This window comes from Cinclus cinclus, chromosome 4, assembly GCF_963662255.1.
Source record: "Cinclus cinclus chromosome 4, bCinCin1.1, whole genome shotgun sequence".
In the NCBI taxonomy this organism is placed as follows: domain Eukaryota; kingdom Metazoa; phylum Chordata; class Aves; order Passeriformes; family Cinclidae; genus Cinclus; species Cinclus cinclus.
Genome location: NC_085049.1, coordinates 46,041,461 through 46,065,235, shown reverse-complemented (window position 1 = coordinate 46,065,235; position 23,775 = coordinate 46,041,461). Strand labels below are relative to the sequence as shown.

The following is a 23,775-nucleotide window of genomic DNA, read 5'->3' as shown; positions in this document are numbered from 1 at the left end:
AATTTTTTTTTTTTGTACATGCTGGCTAGAAAGACCAGGTGGCAAAATTCAACTGACTGTTAGCAAGGACCGTCAATTTTAAGTGCAATACCCACCTAAATTGCAGAGGACTTCACATATTTCACAGCTTAAAACAAACCATATCTTTGCAAGAAGGGTAGCACCATGACTTTGCACATCTTATATGGGTTTTATGGCATGTTATCAACTAAGCATGCTAATAAAACAAATCAGGTTTTCAGTTCTAAAAACTTAAAAGCCACATTTCATAAAAGGCTTTTAATCAATACTTAGAGGTACTTATGCAAATACAGGTGCCAGCTTTTTTCCACAAGATCTATGGTGCATCAGTTATAGAGTCTCCATCACTCCTCAGAAACCTAAATTTTCTTTTAAGCCTGGGCCATTTTAACTAGAGTCACTGCCAAATCCAGGTCTCATGAATGCACAGTACTTTTCACTTTTGGTTAGTTCACCATCACTTCAAGCCAACATTCCTCTTTTGATGTTGTGCTTGATCAGCTAGTTTTTGCAATGCACTTTTTCCCCATGGTGAATGTAGTAGATAGCGTAACTAAGCTTTTTCAGGATTCTGCACTCTACAGCCAGCCTTCAGGGATGTTAACTTTAAGAGCAAGGAAACAGTAATTAAAAGTGATTAGGACAAGAAGCCTCCATGCTATGAAATGTGGACTCAATTGTCCTTGACACTGGCAGAACAAGGCAGCAGGTTTTGGTTTTGATTACAGCTTTACTTGGGATTTTAATAAACATGAGCCAGTATTCAAACTTTTAATATCCTGCTGCTTAACTATTTCCAAAAAGCAATCCAGCTCTTTTAAACAGTCCTTGTTTAAAAATTTTAATTTGTTTGGCTCTGTGTCTGCTTAGAGAAGTTGTAGCCTCATGGTAACTCTTTTATAAGTTCATTTCCAGAATCACAAGCAATTGGTTTTTTTTTCAGCTAAGTGTTTCCGCATGTGCCAAAAGTGTCAGGCTGACAGCTTTCCTGCACCGTTTTATCTGGTTCCCACAGTAAGTATGAGAGACAAACACAGGAATGTGTCTAGTGCTGACTATGCCCATCAAGGATACAATGATACTTACAGCTCTTCCAGGAAGCGGAGATTGTGCACAGGGTTTGAGGGCAGCTTAGTAATGTTGTTCATACTGAGATCACTGTAGGGGAAAACAGACAGAGACTTAATACAGCATGCCACAGCTGTGGCATCCAGCTGTTCATTCCACACATTTTTAAGTACTACATTAATAAAAATTAGTTCATCTGCCAGAATTGATGAATCATTATCTACTTAGCACATTAAACATTCCCTTTTCATATGAACACAGCTTTGTTGAACCAATACAGGCTGTAGCATGTTCCTTCCTCATTTCCAGAGATTTTGGAATGCTTTATCACGCTCTATAAATCAGCTGGAACACTAAACAACACTTTTAGTTGACATAATTTTAATAAACCACTGTACTATATTAAAATTTACTTGGAGTAGTAAAGGAAAATTACTATGATTTTTGTTGTTGCAGCACTGTAGTACACACGGTTTACTAAAGTGGACTGGCAAAAGCAAACCGACACTAACTATCTGCATAATCCTTAACATTTAATGAATATGGAAACGCTTTGCATTTGCCATACAGCCTGTTGCATGGTCATACTGATCTGCGCACATCAGGTGTCCCCAAAACCCAACTTCACTTACAAAAAAGACATATTTTCAAATAATAAACATTCCCTTTTTGAGTGCTCTTTTGTTACAGGTACTCAAATTGCATTAAATAAGTGAAATGAACCATAAAACAAGGGTGTAATGTGATCCTGCTCTGTAACATACTTCCTGGTGGGGTTCCATGGTAGTTCCTGGTACAGGAAACTACCAGCCATATCAGCTCTGTCAGAGCTCATTCATGATATGTTTTAGACTAAATTTTATATAATACCCTTTTATTCTTAACTTGCCTTTTCATTGTTTTCCACTGTCTTCCCTATGCCTACAGTATCATTGTAATTGCTTTTCACTGAGCACCAAGAGTGCAAACAAATTGCATAATAAAATTTGGTGTGGAAGATACCCACTGTATCAAAATTTCTGTTGATTCTTGAAATAAAATTAGGAGTGACCTGCATATTTTATGCAGTACAGTCTACAGCAATTTAAACAGTAATTTATACAGTAATTTAAAACTCCCCACTACTTAGACATATCTATGCATTTGCAGCAGTGCTTATAGTTTCCAGCTACTTTGGGTACTATTTAGATAAGTTTATTTCTTCCAGCTGTTGAGAACTTACAAGGTGAATAAGTTATCTGTACTTTGGTGGATAGGCATCCTATTCCTACTCCATCTAGTTCTTATTACTCACAGTCTGTTTCACATTACAGAATATATGCTTTTAGTCAGCATAGTTAATTTAGATGTTTGATCTTCTGGTGAATTTTAAAATGTATAATTTAAAAACATACTTCACATAGAGATTTTGAAATAAAGGAAATGTGTTAATACTTTACAACAATTATCAAATCACTGTTCAGTAAGGTTTCTGCATTCACTTCAAAATCAAAGTATAATTTGAGAAATGTGTACTTATAAAATTCATTTTTTCCTGTAACCCTTTATTACCTAATTCTTTCATACTGTTTAGCAGGTTATTGCCCTTTCACTTTGATAAAGGCTCAAAGGATTTATTCTGGCAAAGAAACAAAAACATGGATTTATTTGGCAAAAGAAAAACTCATCCAGGTAGTGAATTATATACTACTGAATATTAAGATAAACCAAATATTTTAACAAGTTCATTTTGATTATGATATTTTTCAACACATGTCTTAATGGGTTTCTGAAAGTATGCCAAATCACATTTTAGACTTAAAAAGTCAGCCCTGGTGGAAGATGGGAATGATTCCTCTTCAGATACACATGTATTTAGGGCATTCTATGAACCTAGCATTAACCAATGCTCTGGATGATGAGACAAACCTGAAGTCTGCTTTTCTAGTATATTAACTTCTACTAGTAGTAGGCAGTACTTGTCTGCTTGTACCACCCACAGAACCCCATGACTAACCAGTCAGAAGCAGTCTACTGACCAGACCCTAATGTCTTAAGAGGATTAGAACAAGAGAAGGTGGCTTTCGTTATGTGCTTTGATGCCCAAGGAGAAAATCAACAATAAGTGCATTTTCCTTAATAGCATCTTTAGACCCCAGAGGCAGATTTGCCAACAGTAAACTGCTACGTCCTAGTCTCCTGTTTGGACTCCACTCACATGGTAAAGTATGTGTACCACATCATATGATGGAGGAGAACCTCTCCTTTTTCCCAGTGTACACCACAGCAATTTCTAACTTTTTTAAACCTACCAGTTAAATAATTTCCTTCTTTTAGAAAGGTTGCTTTTTTCCCCACATGATTCTTTTTTTGGAACATAACATGCAAAGGTGTCTTCATGCAACTGAACTACTAAATATTACCTATGCATATTTCACAGTATCATGGAATTATCTGGCTTGGAAAAGACCCTTCAGATCATCCAGTCCAATCATTAACCCAGCCATACCATGTGTTCATCACTAAACCATGTCCCTGAGTGCCACATCTATGCATCTTTTAAATACTTCCAGGGATGGTGGAGGTAACAGAAATTATTCTCCAAGCTGTCTCAATAATCTCTTTTTAAATTAGCTTTTAACATACCAGCAACTAATACACTGCTGGTTTTTCTTGTGATATTTTTTCTTTCTCTTATCTTTACATATATCTATGTACACAAAGGGCAATGTTGGCAATGTGCTATTCTTGTGCTGTAGCTCTAAGGATTTAAGAATATAAGGCAGACAATGCTAGTGAGAGGTAATGTATTCGATGAGCCTAGCTGACACAGCTGGAAAATCTGAGAAACTTTCAGGCACAGAAATCAAAACTCTCTACTTCTTCCAGCTGGATCAGTTGGCTAAATAGGTGACATTATTTCTCCCTAAAAAACCACACATCCTTTACACTGGCAAAGCAGTAGTTCATCTGTGCTCATGGTTTTTAGATCCAGAATATTCTCTTTTGTTTCAGAATTACCATGGATGCATTTAATAAAATTTTTGTTCACTGGAATGACTAAGAGAGAGAAGTGCCATGACACAAAGTTACTTCTAAGGGGATGTTCAGAGAGGTGAGACAAACAAAAAGAGTTAATGCAATGCAATAATCACTGGGTCTCATGTGAGCAATACTGCAAAATTTGGGCTTCTGAGCAGAAATTCCTCACAGTGCTCTAGAGACAAATAAGGGAGATTCTTAGCAATTTGGTTTGCTACCATTTTGGACCATCCTGCCAAGAAGACATGGCTAGGATGAGATTTACAGCCATTAGCTAGATCAAGCACAACTAACAGCCAGAAACAACTAGGGGATAAACTCTAGGGTTATATATAATAATTACTGTGAAAACAAATCACAATTGCAGTGGGTATGTCTTATGTCCTGCACGTAAGATGGGTTCTTTCCTTCAAATGGGTTTTCTGATTTCTCCTTTCAGTGCTGGTCTGTAAAAATTAGCAATTTGCTCTCTCCAGGAAAGAGAAGAAGATGAAAGCTGGCTTCCACATCAGCATTTGCAATGTAGTGCTTAAAAATATTAAAATCAAGGTATTGGAACTTTAACTATCCTCAGTGGAATGGTTTTGTTTTTGTATCAAATCTTGGTAGACTCTTACAAACTACAGTGATGAAAAACTTAGAATTATTTGAATACTGAAAAGCTTTAAACAACTCAGTGTAACTGAACTACTCCCATCTCCCAGAATCACAGTGCCTACAAACTCCACTGATGACAGTAGGAGCAATATGGTAAGTGTATATCCTAACTGAAAAATGCTCTGAATAGAGACAGCCATAGTCCCACATCTACGTTGGTGAAAACCACCATGAACTGTCATACTGTACTGAAAAGGTAATATGCTATTTTGAACAGTGATATGAACACATTGTTCCTTCTTCCATCAGCATTCCCGCAGCCTGTTTCCAGCTGCTGACTATAAAAGCAACATACCAGCAAATGAAACGTTCATATTTTCAAAAGATAAGAAGCTTTGCTTTAGTGACTGCATTGGCAATATGGCTCACTATAATGATATCTTATTTATACTCTGTGCCAATCAATCACCATGCAGTGTCTCTGATAGCTTGTTAAAAGAATCTGATTAAATATTTGAAGACCAGAAAATATTGAAAACTGCACCATACATCCATCTGTTGTTTTCTCTGGGTGAGTTGATGAGCAAATTCTGAGCATTTGCAAAACAGCATTCAAGAAGGTAAATATGACAGGTCTTTGTTTCCCCCAGTTTTATTGTCCAGGCATAAACACACTGAAAAAACATTCAGTTACCATCTTAAAAGTGAGTACTTCACAATGAATTCCAGAAAGCCAGTAAAACAAGTTCAGTGAAGTAGTTCTTAACATAAAATAGATGAGTCCGCAGGCCACATTACTGATCTTTTATTAGCTGTTATTACAAGAGATGTTTCAGTGACTATTCATCTTGGAAGATCAGTTTTTTCACATTGTATTTATGTCTTTTAAAGGAGAACACAAGTATGCCTAGGGATATTGCAAAACTTCTACTAGGCTAAATGTTTATTATACTGAATGGTACAAACCTGTCTATCCATTCCTGGTCTAATACAATAATCCAATGTTAAGGACAATTAATTTTGTAGCCTACTTGTTTGATTTTTAAAAGATTATCAACACTCATTATTAGGATTATTAATTTTGATTCTTCTAAGCTTGCCTTATCCAAGATATATTAACAATTCTTCTAACTGAAGTCTTTGAAAGATAAAGCACTCTCATAAAATATTGTCAAAATAGACTGAATGCAGTCCTTTAGTTGTCAACAGATGAGAACAGTTTCTAAACCAAGACAATTTCCATAATTATTTACAGTAAAATTTGACACTAGCCTACATGTAGCAACACAAAATAATGAAAACAGGTGAATCCTACTTCTGCTCTTACCTTGCTCTGCCTATCCTTTTAACACAGCTCTCTTGTTTCTAGTACTGGCAGAACACAGCTGGTATTAGCTCCACTGTACAATGGAAGAAAATGCTGGCTATTAACCGCATGCCATCTACTAATGCAAGTGCTTCATTCTTTATGAAAAGTATCTTATGCTACAGCTACATTAAGGAGATAAATCTATTTGCCAACACTGCAGTAATAGAAGTTCTCCTTTCTTACAAATAAATTGCTATAGATGTTTTCATTTGAGGGTATCAATAAATAAAATAATAATTACCGTCATTTTACAGAAAGGAAACTAAGACACTGAATAGCTAAGTGACATGTTCACAGACAAACAGATGTTTATATATACAGAGAAAAATGACACTGATGATGAGTGGTCCAACACCCTTCTCATTAGATCACACTGTCCAGTCATGGCATTTACACCAATTTACTAAAGTACAGTGCATAAGCTATCAATAGACTAAGAAAAAAGATCATATTTTCATTTTAATGTTCCTAGATTACAATGTCTTTCAAAATTAACATGAAAATTACTAGTCGTGTATTTGCATGTTTAATACACCCATGCAGAGCAGCACAGGGCAGAGTATGAGCATGCATAAATAATCATTGCAAATGTTTTCGTAAAATTAAACCATAGCACTTCTTTTCATAATTAGCGTCAAACTTCATCTGTGATTCTTTGAAGGATCCTATAGTAAAGTATGATTAAGATATGAATTTCCACTAAATTATTTACATTTGAAGAGTACATCTTTGTATTTGGAAAAATCTTCTGGAAGAAGTAGTAGATTAGCAGGAAGAAGCAGCAGAGACAGCCATTATACAGATAAGGAAATCTCACTTTCAAGGTATTCAAGGTAACTAACAAGTGGCAATAGCATGTATATTTCCACCCTTCTGCATATTGATAATGAAATATGCTATTATTAAATATTTAAAAATTCATTATCCTATGAAATATTATTTACAATAGCAAATTAACAGCAAGAGATCCCATGAAACAAGTTTACATGGAAGGGGTGTAAGGCTAAAAGAGGATCGCTTGTTGCACATTTGTTACAGAAAATTTTTGTTACTTGACATTAAAACTCACTTTTTCCAGACACTCAACTCCTTTGTATTAAAACATGCCCTGCAAAAAGCAAATGCTGTTGTATGGTCACATGAGAACAGTGAGCAGTGAGCCTGTGTGCCTGCACACCTCACAGAGATTTTTATTCCAATAAATGGACAGTACTCCCTCTGTCCCCCTCACACCTTCCCATGTCACACCAGTGGTGCTTGTGCCAGCCATTGCAATTGTAAATAGATAAGCTATGGTAAGGATCAAACACCTTGAACTTAGGGAAACCTCAGAGGTGATCCAGTAAGGTCAGGAGGGCTCTGTCTATATCTCTTCTGTGCTGTTATGTATTGGCCCATATAACACTGGATCCTGGTAAACCAGGCTGATAAGACACATCTGGATTCAACACAAAGTAACAAAATGCTTTGGCCAGACTCTTCCACTCCCAACACCTGTCACTGAGCTCCTCTGATGTCACAGACAGCAAAATTTGGCTTATCACTGCAGAAGCTCTGTAACAGAGTGATTATAAACACCATGCCTTACTCCTGAACATAGGCAATTCTGCCATATAAACAACCATCAAGGTCTTATATCTGGACTGCAGAACATTTGTAAAGCAAACAGTACGTGCATGATTAATCTTTTCAGGAAACAATTTTGCCATTCAGTTTATCCAAGACTCCAGCAGAGGGAGCAGGTCAGAGCAAACAATTAGGGTCAAAAAAAAAAAAAAGCAAAGATCAAAGATCAGATCAAGCACACCCAGTGCTGAATTAATCTGACAAGTATCCGACATACCATTCTAGGTAAAAAGATTCTGGCTCTCTGCTCTTTTTTTCTTTTTTTTTTTTTTTAATATCATATTAATGATGCTCACCAGATGACATTAACCATTTCCTTTCAAAGCTGATTCATGGCTGCTCATTTGATGCTGAAGACTCAGTTTCCTAAGGAATCATTGCCAGGGTAAGTTACAAAAACATTCCAACATGTTGAGCATCTGCTGTAATTAACTCACATATTAAAAAACTTAAATAACTAAAGGAGTATTTTATAATACAGAAGCCAGCAGAGGCAGTTAATAGAGGACTGAATGGAATTCCTCTTCCGCCTATGCCTCCAGATTGTATTAGTACATTTTTACTTTGTGAGTTACTACTTGTTTCTGCTGCACTAGTTCAAACAGATTATATGAGTACTGCATACATGATTAATCTTGTTCAAATACTGAAACAATATACAACAGGAAAAGAATATCAGTTTTTATTGTAATTTATGAAGACAACTACCAGCATGTTTACTGTGTTTTTCATTACTTGTTTATCAAGCAAATCTGAGAAAAAGAAACCCTTGGTTTTAGAATATTTTCTGCCACTCCAGATGTTGCTTATTTTTACAACTATTTGCTACATAAATGACAAAAATACGTTTTTTTCTTCCCCTGAATGATTGGACACATTCATCCATTCTAGAAACTGGGGGTCCAATTTTCTTCTAATTCCCTGCCTATAATTTCATCCTTCTGGTTTCAATGAGGCTGTTTCTAAATTATGGTTATTTATACGAAAGGAGAATGTACAAAAAACACAGCATAGTTTTTTTATTGACATGCTACACCTTCTCTACAGTGGAAACTAATCCAAAATATATCTGAACGTGAATGAAGATTCAAAATATAACCCTAAAGTTATAAATTAACTATTATGGCTCACCAGCAGTGAATTGGACTGAATACCTAACCATAAATTATGTACAGCACAGATTATATGCTACACAAACCAATTTTAAAACTCATCTTCACCAAAATACTGAAGATTACTTCTGTGAGGCTTCTGAGGGTGAAAATTAATCATGATTAGCCTGATTTCATTCGTAACAAGATGCACTGTAAGCAATTTATTTTGTGCATCTTAATTTGCCTCAAATCAACTCCACAGCACAGATTTGACGAATTTAAACCCAAACAGCTCAGAAAGCATCTAGTATAAGCACATTTCAACAGTGGCGGTGGAAGCATGAGTATCTGGAGATCTGTACGTAGCAGACCTGTATTCAGGGCAGGAAATACATCTCCTTCATTACACAGTGCAAAGGTCCCCAAGGTATACAGATGAGTGAGCTGGGTCCAGAGTTAGAAGATACATTACCACGTTAAGTATCCTCAGAGAGACTAACTATCCCAGGTACAGCAGGATGATGCTATGACTGTTCCAATTTCACAACACAGGATCTCTGCACAATCCTACTTTGCGTGATGTAGCAGGTGTCATGAATATACAGACTGGGTGTTCCCAAAACAGTTCACTTCAAAATACACATACTCTGGGTGAAATTCTGGTTTGGTAAAGGAAATTACAAAAATAAAATTCAGCAAAGACAAAGACAAGAATCCATGCCTTTAAGCTCAGATGATTTTTTTTGTCTTTTGTCAGATGATTTAGCAGTAAAATGCTGGTAAGTTTCTTCACTACTCTTACTCTATAAGTTTCCATTTGCCTATGCATTGGTGCTGAATCATAGGATCAGAATCATAGAACTGTTTAGGCTGGAAAACACCATTAATATTATCATGTGCAATCATTTCAGCAGACCACTGTCACTTCTGCTTTTATTAACATTTAATTGTACCTTGTCCTGTTGAACAGTAATTGAAGAGTTTCAGCAAAGAAAATGATGTTATGCTACATTAAACCTACCAGAGTTCTACTTTGAAGTACTATTTGATTATTTTTGTGCTGTTGCTTAGCTGAAATAATTATTTACAGACTATTTTCTTTATTGCGTGGACAACCCAACGGATGTCATATTATCAAAACACTCAGTTTCATTCAGTATTGCGACCAAAAGAATTTTTCCTGATTTCTCCCCTAATCCATATCTGCTCATACCTTGTAAAGATGCTGTTTAGCCACAGTTTGAAATTGATCTGTATTTTAAAAAATATTCAGCAGGAAAAAAAATTGGTTTTAATTGAAAGCAGTTCCCTGAATTGGTTCACTACCTTGGTACTTGTACCTCCACAGGCCCAAATACAGAGGAGAAACACATAAGAAAGGTGAAGCAGAGCTGGTTTATTTCAGTTGGCAGTTTTGGCTTGGACTGATGCAGGCTGATGTTATACCTAGGATGTAAATATTGTAAACATTCTTCAGCTATAGGAAGTTGCAGATTTTTAAAAATATGCACATCTTCCCTTCATGTCTGACAGAGCTTGTTTGCTGAAACACAATAGGTCTCTAGATCTGCCAGCTCCTGGCTGGCTGACAGCCTCTTCCAACATTTCCTACAGAGCTTAGAGGAATGACAAAGCTGATGGATCTTTCTCTGAGTAGTTGAACATTTCTGCAACAGTAAGTGCCAAGAAATATACCTTGATTCTTACAAAGATAATGCACTTGAAAACACTGTATTTCTCCATCAGGCAATGATTTATTTTTATTTAAGTTATCAAAAGTCACTTTCATCATGAGATACCTTCACATGGACTGGTATAAAATAGTCTTAATATACATAAATACCAGGCCCTTAATCTTATACTGACATTACTTGTATCCAGTCTCCACACATTTTATTTGCTCATAACTGATCAGCTGCCCTTCAGATAGGCAGACTACCAAAACAGTTGAGCTAGCTTTAAACAATTCAGGTGAAGGAGCAGGGTTGAGACATTCCAAGTCACCCTACCAAGGGGAAATACCCAGTAGAGAGATTTCATGTGTTGTATTGGGCTGGCACATATTTTCCTGTGCCTATACCAGCATAATCATGCCAGAAAGAGCTTTCTAGCATAAAATGTATAGTATAAAAATGTTGTCTCTTTTGAGAAATTATTTCTAGTATAAAAATGTGCTCTCTTCCGAGAAATTATTTCCTTTTACAACTTACATTAATGGGATCAGAGCTTTACAATTACTATGTGGAGGCAAAATACTTCAGAACTATTTCTATTGAGCTCAGCTGCACTGTTCAGAGGATAAGCCAGTATTTAGTAGGAGCAGAGGCAGCAATCTGATCCAGAAAAAATGACCCCTATTTCCTTCCTTTTATTCAGAGAATTTACATAGCCCACTGCTTGGCAACCTCATTTTGAGGGCAATGACCCACACTTCTTGTGATTGTTATGATGATCAACAGAAAATCTCTTCAGCATAAGCAATTAACTGGTACTGTTCAGCCAAATCCTCTGCCCTGTCTCTGATTCAGGCTTCAAATACAAGTTTTAGATCTTCATGGAGACAATGCTGAACAGTATCACAAAACATCAGTAGCCAAAATAAATATTCACCAAATGTAAACCCCTGCTGCCAACTGTATTGCATCTGTGTGCATATGTGAAATAGTGTGTCCTAACACTGCACCTGTCTGGTCTGCCTATTTTGCTCACAAAATGAACTTTCCAAGATCTCTTTTTCTATTCCAATTGCTATAAAAATGTTGGAAACAATCAGTTGCCCTATTATTTACAAGTCTTAAAACCTCTAATACAGCAAGTCAATGTCAGCACTAGAACAGTGCCTGGGGGTAAACACCTGGCTCCACTGATTCTGGTAGCAAAACTTCCAGAGACTCCCATGGATGGAAGACATCATCCCAGGCCTACAAGTTCCTAATGCCAGGTTCTACCCAATATACAGTATTTCATGGTTGTGGAAATTATGCAACAACTCACTGGCTTGCCTGAAATAGTGCATGTAGTACTCATGGGTTCACAGGGAAATTTTCTATGTATTTTTGTCAGCCGTTTTACAATTTCTAAAATTTGTTGAGTTAAAGGCAAGATGTCACGTGCGTCACTAAGTAGTGGAAAGTGTGACATTTTCTACTGGGTTTTTTTTGTTTTCTGTTTGGTTGTCATGCCTGAGTCAATTTTTTTTTTGGCATTTTACTTTTCCATTCCTGGTGTTTCTTCAAAGTGATGAGCTGATTTGCTCATTTTTCCTTTTGCACCCTCTTTTCCATAGTCTTTGCTCAATTTTAATTTAACATCAAGTTCAGGTTTCCAGTCAGCTCCATCAGAAACCCAAAAGGATAACTCAGAACAATGTACATTATGATGGAGTGAGAGACTGAAATGTTAACATTAAAGGCTCAAAGAACTTACCATTTGCAAAAGCAGTGGCTGTTTTGCTGACAGTGTGCAAGGTAACAGCCCATGTGCAGTGGGTGTGAGCACTAGAGGATGACCACCACAAATCAAATTTTGTTTAGCAAGAAGCTGGGATTTGAGCCAGGTAAGGGAAGAGGCTGATAAGAAGCAGATCCTGGGAGCTGGGATAGTGCTTTTTATCATGTCCTTCCTTATGCAACTGGCTCAGGCTGTTTCTCTGGGGGAGATACTGGGACATTGACATGTAGGTGTGAAGGTGCTCATCTTCTCTGATGGGGCATAATTGGCTCAACTACTGTAATGAGAGGCAACTGTCATGTCTTAGGTGTCATAAACCATAAAAGACCCCTGAAGCACCCCCAGACCCATTTCTAGGTCCACCCACTGGAAGACTGCACATGATCCACCGTATTGCATCTGACGGTGTAAGATTCCACCCACCCAGTCCCAGAGGAGGTACCTGGGCACTCCCACTTGAACCTCACCGTATCTTAACTCACTGAACTTTGTGTTCCATGGGCTTCGCCATGGCAGAACAAGACTGTGACCATCACTTGGATCAGCAGACATCTATGTCATAACAATCAAGTTTCATTGCTGTATCCACGGGTGGTAATATCTTTCTACTCTTACCTTTTTTTTCCTTTTTTTTTATCTCTTTCTCTTTCTAACTTTGTCTCAAATTATATTGTAAGCTAGACAAAAAAGATCCAGTCAATGCCATGTAAGTGCCTCTGTATGTCTGGATAAGTTAAAGTTGCCTACGTTTATTTAAAGTTTGCCAAGTACCTTATTCTACCTTAATGTTCTAAAGTTTGCAAGTAAAAGCTTGGTACTGAACATCCTGAGAATTTTATTTTCTCCCACTCATCACCTAGAGCAAATCAAACAACATTCCCCTAAACCCATGGAGAGGATTGGGGCATAACAGTTGGTTCTTTCTGGGTGAAGATGCACCATCCTTTTTTAAGAACTAGAAATTTTACACAATCTGTGAGTTTTCCTATAGGCTTCATTTGCTTTGCAATGAACAAGTAGCACAGATGAACACCACAACACCCAACTGCTATGTGACATTGGCTTCTTATGACCACTGGTCACCTCACACGAGACAGCACCTGTCACACTGTTTCTGCTGCTTTCCTTCCCCAAATGGTGGCAAAATGGATGCCAGCATGAAAACGGTGCACATAGAAATGAAACATGGGACAGAAGTAAAGACAAAGAGTTCACTAAGCAGAAGCAGGTCTTCTGCTGAGATGTGTTGTCCTATTTTCCACATTCTGCAGAACCCAGCCATCCTTCCTTTCCTTTCATGAGGAGTTTGGAGTTAGTGGGATGCACAATTATGTTCTTCTTCACACCACGCACCAGGTATAGAGACTATAGCAGTCCACATTCTGGCTTTGTTCTCCTGTCCCATGTGGGGAGTGAAGATTAGAGGTGAAGATTGCCTCCTCAGTCATGGCCTTGGCATTTGAATCTCAACTTTCACATACTTGTGACAGACTGGAAGACAGCACCACATGGTTTTACATGCATAAATATTCTTGCTATTAAAAGGAACACAGAGGAGATTTTGTGGGCATTTGGTCTGATTGAATACCACAAATCTCTCAGGAACTTCACGAATAAAGCCCTAGTATATCCTTGCTTAATCCACTAGAGGTTCCAGAGATTCCTTTTCCCAGAACTGTGCAGCAGGTTCTGCCACTTCTTCATTTGTACAATTTTATTAAGCTCTTCAGAATTTTCATCTTGTGAATCCTGCTGATTCTGAACAACACGGGCAAAGGCAAGAACTTCAACCCATCCTGATCTTAAATTAAAACCCCTTTAACTAAAACATGATCATCTAAAGTTCATCATATTTTTTCCCTAACTCAATCCCATAATGGATATTTTTTCATAAAAGCATATAGTTTGGATATAAGTTTTTAAATAACCAAAGAAAAGAAATAACATAGAAACAGGTTTTAAAATGTTTGTGGAATAAAGGACATTATTTAAAAAAATTAAACCCAGGTGATTTGTCTTGTCACATGTAAAATGTATGAAGTTCCTTTTCTCTGAAAGCCACTATTAGAGAAGGATATGGTAGCATGGTTAACAAATGCTATAGGACAGATTGTCTTCCTTGGGGAATTTTTCAATTCACTGGAATTTTCAAACTCGTATTTTGCCATTTCCAGCTCCCATATTAAAAGTCCATTAGCAGAAAGTCCATTGAAATAGTGATCATGAGCACAAGAGATTTTTCTGGAAACAATTCTATTCAGTTCTCATGCCTGAACAAAAGCAGATTGGCACATTCAGTTATATACAAATGCCTTTCAAAGGGGCCACCCCCCTTTCCCATAGCCACGCGTTTCAGGGCTCTATAAGCCGAAGGAAGCCAATGAAAGGTTTGAAGGGGTGGGGAGACCAAGGGCTTCCACCGAGATCCTTCAAAGTCCTCTTTCTCTATAGTGGGAGGATTTCCCTCTAAATCCCTTTCAATTGCATATTGATGGCTTTGAAATCTTAAATGGCATTTGTCAACCATCAGTAAATCTTGAAAACTGTTTCTGCAAATAGCCCAACTCTAAGTCTCAGATTTTCTCATTAATCTGTACGTAAGGCCACTGAAGACTTTTTCAGAGGCTAGATAATGCCTGGATTAAAAGGTCCATTCAGAAGGGAAAACTTTAGCATTCACCTTGTGTACATAGCCATTTCAACAGTGGTATTCATGGGTTGTTATTTCAACTCTGCATTTGTCCTGCAAACAAGACATTTTGCCACAAAGACTTGGTAGAGACATTCTTCAGTGAATTACTGAAACCTAGCCCCACTATTTATCATGGTTTGTTATTTTTATCAAGTGTAATCAGTTCAAACAGAAACCTTAGACTGACAACTTTACAATTATGTTACTATTTTAAGACTGGAAGGTATGTTTCTTCTAATTCAACAAAGAAACTGATTAAAGCAAGACCTGATTGCTTTATCTAATGAAATAGTCTAAAATTTCCCTTAATCGGATGTCAGAAGTTTTTGTTTGTTTTGTATTTAAAGGACAGACAAATTTATATTAATCTTTATTCAATGTTCCTAATTTATGATATTTCATAAAAACTTTATATACTTGCAAGGTTTAACAATTTCTAACACATTATGTTATACTTTTTCTTTGCTTTTTTAGGACAATACCACTTTAATTCAACTTTTTTTCCAAATAAAGTTAATGGACAGGCTTTAAACCCTCAAAACCTGTGCCCCTTACACGCACAAACTTTTTTTAGGCTGTTCTTTCATCCCAGGAACACTTTTATTCTCTTCTTTCTTAAGGTTTTTTGTTTGTTTGTTTGTTTGTATCCAGTAGCTTAAACCAGAGCCTAAGTAGCATAAGCTACTTTGACAGGAACAAGGCATTATTATTATTATTATTGAAATAATATGGTAAAAAATGTTTAGGCACCACAGAAAAGAAGAAAAACAGAAAAACATCACACACTGGAGAGCTTAGATGTAGTTTGAGATGCCAGAGATGAAATGCCAGTCAAATTTTTTGGTATTAAAAGAAAAAAAAAATCAGGTCCCTCTCAAATTTCCCCCAGTCTAAACAGATCTCATTGTTTGAACAAATCAACCTTTCCACCGTATTAGAAAATTTACTGTGAATGTCAAGAAACATAGCCTGAGGATCACCAAAGTTCACTGGACAACCCTCACCTCAAGGATATACAAAGATTATCCTTCCCACTATTGCTTTTGAAAGGGAGAAACTTAGTCAAGTCTGTCCCTTCCTTCCTTCCTTCCTTCCTTCCTTCCTTCCTTCCTTCCTTCCTTCCTTCCTTCCTTCCTTCCTTCCTTCCTTCCTTCCTTCCTTCCTTCCTTCCTTCCTGTCTACTCCTGATTCAAAAATCAACAACCATGCAGATTATATAGTAAGATAAAAGACTAATTTATGTAATTTCCATGCCAAGTGTATAATTTACTAATAAAACCTTGTAAGTTTTTGCAGACCCTCTGACTTTTGTCACTTCTTCAGCTATGCGCACCTACAAATATTGAGTGCTCCCTTTCCCTCAGGGGTAGGGTGTTATAACGTCCCACACTATTTTTGCTATCAAAGGAAGAAACCTCGTAATTTAAATTTGAAAACTCCCTGCAGCTTGGATATGACATAACAGATCATCCATACTCAGCCCAACTCACTGTAAACCTTATATGAAACCTGTCACACAAATTGAAAAAGGTGTTTTCTACTCCAAATCTCCCCCTTCACACAAGTTACCGTGTTAACAGTGCTGCAATTCTCTTTGTGCTTTTAAGATTTCTGGGGGAACCATGCCATGGCTCTGGGCTGACTAAAAGTAAACTAAACTGCCAGAATGATTTTAGCTGTGGTTCATCACTTCTCGAGATCACTTGCCTGGCTCCCAACCAAAGCTGTTCACACAGTAGAGGATGTGCTTGCTGTAGACTCCATTTCACATGTATCCCATGGAGCCACCTCCGATAACCTGCAGTGTCTTAAATGGTATAAGGCAGGTATGGGTGAGCAACTAAATTAGAAGACAAAACGTATGCACAATATTTATACTAGTGTAGAACAAGAAAAGTAAATCTGATTTCTAATCTTCACCAATACACATTTTCCTACATCAAAAGTATACTGTAATGCCTGGTTGGTTATTCAAGGTTTTCTTATAGTGAAAGAAACTAGTCTTCTTACATGGAAAAGTGAGAAGCTGTCTTTATTTTTGTCAGTACATATTAAGATTTGTGACTTGATTGTTGGGCCTTTTTTTGTAAAATATAAATAGGTAGATCTCCCTAGAAATACAGAAAACTTGGTAAGGAGGACTTAATAAAAATTAGTAACCCCTAATGAAAGCAAATGCAATTTAGGCTGACCAACAATTAAAACACTTCTGAAATATTTCATCTGTGTAGATCAGAATATGTTTCCTTAGAGAGCTCAGTTTCATATAGGTTTCAATCTTGTAGTCAGACTCCTTTAGGATCAATGAGGTGGAACAAGTTTCTCTCTTATGCAGTTTCTTAGGTGTCTCCAGATAAAAACCATCCTTTTTGGTAAGGTTAGTGCTCAGGTAAGGTCAGGCTCAGTGCTTTACTGATGGTTTCCAGATGGCTCAGAACAAGGGTAGAGCTTACACGTATCTTCCTTAAAAAGTCTACGTAGATCTGACTTCATACGTGTGTTGAACTATTTAGGACTAGAAATGAGTGATACTACAAAATTCTGAAACTTTTAAAACTGTTTTTCTGCACCATTTTGACCATTGTGTATTTCCATATTATCACAAGAAAGTGGTAATAGCTCAGCCTCATAATGAACAGAACACTACGGAAGAAGGATAACATTCATATTACAGTCAGTGTTTTCCTCCTATAAGAGTCACAGGTAGTCTGATTTCCTCATGCTTTTCATGTCAAAAAACTCTAAGGATTTAGGAAACTAATTTCTGTGCAACTGAAAAAGAGGCACAAGAGTAATCTCCAGTCCTTCCTCAGGTTTGTGAATAAAAGCTGTAGGAATCTAAACTCTAGCTCACATTCTGCAGAAAAAGTGATGTAATTCAAAAGCCATAAACAGAATTGCTATGTCTTCTCTTGAGAGGGCCAGGGGAGCAACTTCTGCCCACCCATATGCAAGAAGGATGTTTATTGCCAACAGGTGGGGGGAGTTACATGCTTGCTGTCTTTTCCCTCCTGCACGTTTTGTACAGCAATATTCAATTATGCCATACTATTCCAGGAACAACATAAAGAGTAAACTGCTAAGTAGGAGATTGCAGACTGGGAGATAATTTTGCTGTGGCATTAAGTAATGCAATAAGGAAATGAAAACATGTTTTAATATCAAATCAATGCTTTATCTATGAGGTGGTACTGCCTCCTTAAGCAAAACAAATATTCCCAGGCTAAACACAAATTCTCTGTGTTATTTCAATGAATGCTTCTACTTTTTTTATAACTCTTACATCAGATTTTATTTTTGTTACCATGTTCTCATGCTGAAACTAACATAGCTTTTGCCATCATATGTTGGAATGCAAACACTGCAGATTATCACAATGTCAACGTATTTTAGGATGTGAAAAGACAACTGAAAATTTTGTTATATACTTCAGTCTAGAACTGCTATCATACAGGAACAGAGCTTTTATTTTTCCTCCAAATACTGTTCAATGCATCTTGCTGGCAGGGGAAATTAATTTTCCAAACTCTGTCTTTAAAGGATATTATTTTTTTAATAGGCGCGTCTTTGAGATAGAACACATGCCCCTGTTTCTCTATCCACACCATAAAATGTTTTTCCCATTCATCACCAATAGCCGTCTTTTTTTTTTCCTATGAAAGCTTTTATAGAGCCTGGCCCTATATTTTAGCTGTTCCTCACGTAGTGGATCCACAGTTCCATTATGGTTGTGGACTGCAATACAACTGTGACACAGATGACAAATAGAGTCCTTAGGCTTATCTGACTTTTTAAATAAAATTTTGAAAATACAAAGAGGTAGGTGGATGGAATTATTAAGCAAGCTGGTTGCAACTGCCTGCTGAACTAATCAATTCATATAAAGATGTGGGAATGTAGGGGAAGACAGATATTAAAAATGAGGTATTCTGCAGCCTATGGAATTCAGTAAGATCTGAATGAGTAGTTTGCCTGCATAAATACGGCATTCCATCATGTCTGTATATTAAGGGGTTTTCTGTGAAACTTCTGCAAGACATGTTGATTCATATTGAAGTAGAATGGCCAAAGCCAAGGAGGAGTGACAGTTCCCAGGAAACTCAGTTGAGGCATACTACACCATAACACATGTGTCAGGTTAACTATTGCAGTCCAGGCCCACAGAACAACACAATTGTTACCTAACAGAATCAGGAGACTGGGATTTCCAGTAATTTGGCTTTGGCTATGGCTACAGAGCTTTTGATTTCACTATTAAGGCCTCAGAAACCTTTACCTTATGGTAGCAGCAAATCCAGATGTTAATGAACCACTGAACTATTCTAATGCCATTGTGGAAAAAGATGTTAAAGTCCCCTGTGAAATCAAACAGCATCCTTTCAGAACAGCACTGTTTACATGGACGATGTTTTTTTCCCATAAAAGAGAACAGAAGCTAAATACACTAAAACTCACATGGAATTAGTCTTCAGAAACATGTAGCTGCACAACATTATTGATCATGGTGAACAATGATATCCCAGCTCCAAAATACACCTTATTCAGAGCCTCTCTCCTATGGCACCATCCTATTTTCAATTAACAGTGTTTTCAGATGAGCCCAAAAGGGGTACTTCGCTCCTACCATTATAATTTCTATTATTCTTTTCTTTACCCTTTACAAAAGCATGAAAGCATTGGATTGCTAATTACTTTTATCTAGCCAATAGGAAAATTAGTTTATCTTCCTGATCAAAGCAAATTAGGCAGATCATGGCTGATTAGAATGCAACAGTAAAATCTCCATACTTTCTATTCCACCCCCTTTTCTCTCAGAAATGGGGCCTGTGTCAAATATGTAGGTATTTCCCACGACCAGTCTGGACTCGGTTTCCAACGGGCTCTGGGGCTGGGACAATGGTTCTTACACAGACACTGAAGTTCTATAGTTCAGTCATTGTGCAAGGAAAGAACTGGTAACCCCTTAGCTAGCATTTGATGAAACATCTAGATTTACATATTTCCCTAATTGCATTTTTTGAATGTGAGATTTATCTGACTAGAGTTAAATGCCTCCTTTATTATACTACTGAAAATACAAACCTATGCTCTCCAGGCAGAGTTGTGCTGGGTTCTAATCCTGGCATTAAAACGTTGCTTTCCTCTCTCTACACTGGGACAAAGAGATGTCTACCTTTACTTTCTCAAAGCACTGTCGAAAGAAGGTTTGACTATTTGCTTCTAAGGTGGCTGCTGCATCTCGTTGCAAAACTGAATACCATTACTCCCTCTAACTAACTAAATTTTCTATCACTCTAGTATTTTACCCTTCACTTTTTACCCTTCATAACTCATTCCCCTTCAGTTTGTGCTCTGTGGCTTTAATAGATGAAAGCCAAGCTATACGGCCACTTTATTTATAACCAATTACTATAAATTAACAGTAAATCTCACATTTAGCTCCATTTAAACATCACTATGCAGCTGCCCATTTGAAAATAAAATGGTTGCCTTCTTTCACTTCAGCGGGCACAATACAAAACATCCATTGAGCTTTTCCTTTATTGCAGCTGCCAATGCCCAGCCGACTTTTAACAAACCAACCAAGCGGAATAACAATGCAGCTGCAACATTTTATGGTATTTCTGTTAGTTCTCTTTTGAAACTGAAGGTGTTAATTAGGAATCAAAGAATACAACCCTGCCAGCTTTCTTTCACAAACTATACTCTGGCCATTCCAGTTTTCAGAAGGAAAATAAATCTAATAAAAGGACAAAAATGTTGTTTGTCACACCAGTAACGTGTATTTAAGATCCTTTGATCACAAGCTTTTTATGTAGGCTTGTCAGACAGGCTGAAAATATTTTTTCCTCTCCTTTCTCTTCAGGTTTTTCTGAATACTGATGCTAGGATTGTCTGGAAAGGTGACAAAAATGATAGAAACTGGAATGCTTGATGGGTTAAAATGGGTTTGCTGAGAAAACCAGCTTTAGATCTAATAAAATAATTGCTCATTTTTCTTATTCAGGTATAAGTTATTTTGAAATACAAATTATCTGTTTCTGTTACAGAGTTTAGTAATTCTGTAATTAAAAAGTATCATTTAGTATTTCAAGCACTAATATATATGCAGGTGTTTTAATATTAGTGCATAAATTCTTTTGTGGAATATCACTTTAAACTCCAAAATGCTGAAAAATATCTGTAACATACATATATTCGCATTTATATTCAATGTTTTAGTTACACTTTAGTTACACTTAACCATAATCATGTTAAATTTACATTCAAAGGTAGCATGTGTCACTATCTTCAGTTATAGTTAAAACCTTAAAATAGGTTTATGAAGTTAGCACAACTGACAATTAGTCAAGCTTTCTAGCTTACCCAGCAAGAGCTTTCACTGTTAAATACACAAATCATGCCAAAATCCATTAATCCTGCCAGGGAATGGCAGAAAGAAGATCTGGTTGTTGATTTAATGATAATGAGTTGAGCAGGCTCTTAAGGCTACCTGCAGAGTTTGCTAAACGGTTAAACAAAGTCAATTTTAATAAACACTTTTTGCAGAAGTATATAGAAGGGTTTTTTTGCCTTAAACACCACATAAGAGAAATGATAGTCTAATATACAGCTATACTTACCTGGTTATACATTTAATATAGCTTCTTATAATGTTAAGTATATATGGAGGGTGGTGATTTTAAAACATACCTGAGGGTTTTGATATTTGATAATCCAGAAATAAAGAACTGCCTTGAAGACGTTAAAATACAAATCTTTGCAACATAAAGAAGTTCTGATGAATGTTATCATGTTGTATGTCTCATGTAAAGTGCAGTTTCTGGCTACTCTAAGAGACTCATAATGAGATGATTCAGTTATAAATGTACATTTTCTTTAGTGTCCCAAAAGTATCAAAAAAACATAAAATGTGAAGATGTAGGTTTTTTTGTTTTGTTTTGTTTTCTTATTGGTAAGGGAATAATATAAGATGATAACCTATTAATTTCATTGATAGTTGTAATTTTATCTGTTTTACTTGTTGAACATTGATTGTGGATGCAGAACTTTGCTGATTTTCACAGCAAGCAATGGCAGCTGGAAGACAGAAGAGAATATGGCCTTTCTGCATATGGAATATGGTAAAAACAGCAAATATATTTGAGATTGGCTGATGCAATCACTCCTTACAATGCTTTTGTTCAGTTAATGCATCATAATAGTGCTATGGTATTCAAAGGAATGGAATTATTTTTCTAACAAAATGTCGAGTACAAACACATAAGCCATACTTCTTTCTATAAGGTTAATAGTTATTATCAATGTTAATAATTTGTTCTGAATTATATATTTATTGGCTTTTTCAGAGTAAGCTGACATTTTCAACAGTAAGGTCATATCTGATGGATCTTTCTTAAACGTGGCCTTGTGTGCTCTATAAGCTATTGCTATATATATCTGGGATGAAGTTCGCCACTTGGCAGACAAAAATATTTCCCCATACTTCAATATTGAATAAAGAGGATTTTTATTCTTATTTAAGGAAAAAGCTTTACCCCCGGTCATCATTTTGAAATTATCTGTGTGCATATATCTGAAATTTGGTGTATATACTTCATATTTACTGTACTCACAAATTCAAGAACTGTCACTTTTAGAGCTATGTCTGGGTGAAAATTTTTCTCTTGGTTGACAGCTGAATCGAAGCACTATAAATGAACTCTCATTCTCTGAGATTGTTTGGCTGCTCAGTTTGCTGAATTCTAGACTCATCTGGAATATTCTGAAACATTTATATTGTGTCAGTTATAAGCATCATCAATGAAATCTTTATAAAATACTGTTCATTAGCTATATCAAATTAATCAAGGGAAAAGCCTTTTGCTAATGAGCACATGACTACAACTAAATCCAAGAGAAGAAAATTCTGTCCTTACGGTTTTCTGTAGGGTCATTTTTGCATAGGAATGAATCTGCAATGGTGCAAGGGTACTTGGAAAGGTTTCGGATCCCCTTCATCTGCTCACTGAATTCCCAGTGGGTTGTCCCTGTCCATTCTGCTCTGCTGGTTTGGCTGTTTCTGTGGCTACATTTTAATGTGTATCAGTGACATGAGATACACGCTTTTCAACCAGAAATGTGTTTCTTTTTAAACTAGATGATTTCACAGAACTGTTTAGGAGCACAGTCCAACAAAGGGCTGAGTCAGCACAGCTGAAAGAGATGGAGCCTAGAGCAGGCATGTGGGAACAACTGGCTCCAAGGGGAGGGGAAGGCCAGTATGAACATCTAAACATGTCTCTTTTTCAGAGGAACTCTTAGTATGGAAGCACATTTTTTTCCCGAGCTTCCTCTTCCAACTCCCATTTTCCAGAAAATTTTGAGCACTATCTTCTTCCAATTCTGTGAATCCAGAAACTTAACTAGCAAAGACAAGTAACTCCTACACAGGGAATTCTGCTGCCTAAAGCAAATTCTTTTCCCAGTGCCCTGCTCGGCTAAGCAAAATCATCAATTGCACTTGAGCCAGGACTCTCAGGAGTCAGCATACATGCTGGCACCTTGGAAGATCACTTTTGGTGGTCTACTGAGTTGTTTCTTCTCACAGATCTCACCAGTCCTAAATCTGTTTCCTCTCAAAGCTTGCAGAAAGAGCCCATTTTGGTTTCTTATGCTTTTGAATGATGAAATTCTGTGCTTGTGGGACCAAAAGTGAAAGTGTATAGATTACACATATCAGAAAATGAAGAATACAAATCATGATTTTCCTACCCTCTTTCTCATATCTTTCACTAAAGCACTAATGCTGTAAGATTTCATTATACACCCTCAAGTATAATCTTTGGACTGAAGCC

General features: G+C 36.8%; 1 protein-coding gene across 1 annotated transcript in view; it reads right to left on the bottom strand.

The window, feature by feature from the left end:
• LGR5 (leucine rich repeat containing G protein-coupled receptor 5) overlaps positions 1 to 23,775 on the bottom strand; it is an 87,787-nt gene that overhangs the window by 49,419 nt on the left and 14,593 nt on the right. The window contains exon 2 of the mRNA XM_062491200.1: positions 1,108 to 1,179. Within this exon, the coding sequence (XP_062347184.1) occupies positions 1,108 to 1,179 (72 nt within the window). The remainder of the gene's footprint in view (positions 1 to 1,107; positions 1,180 to 23,775) is intronic.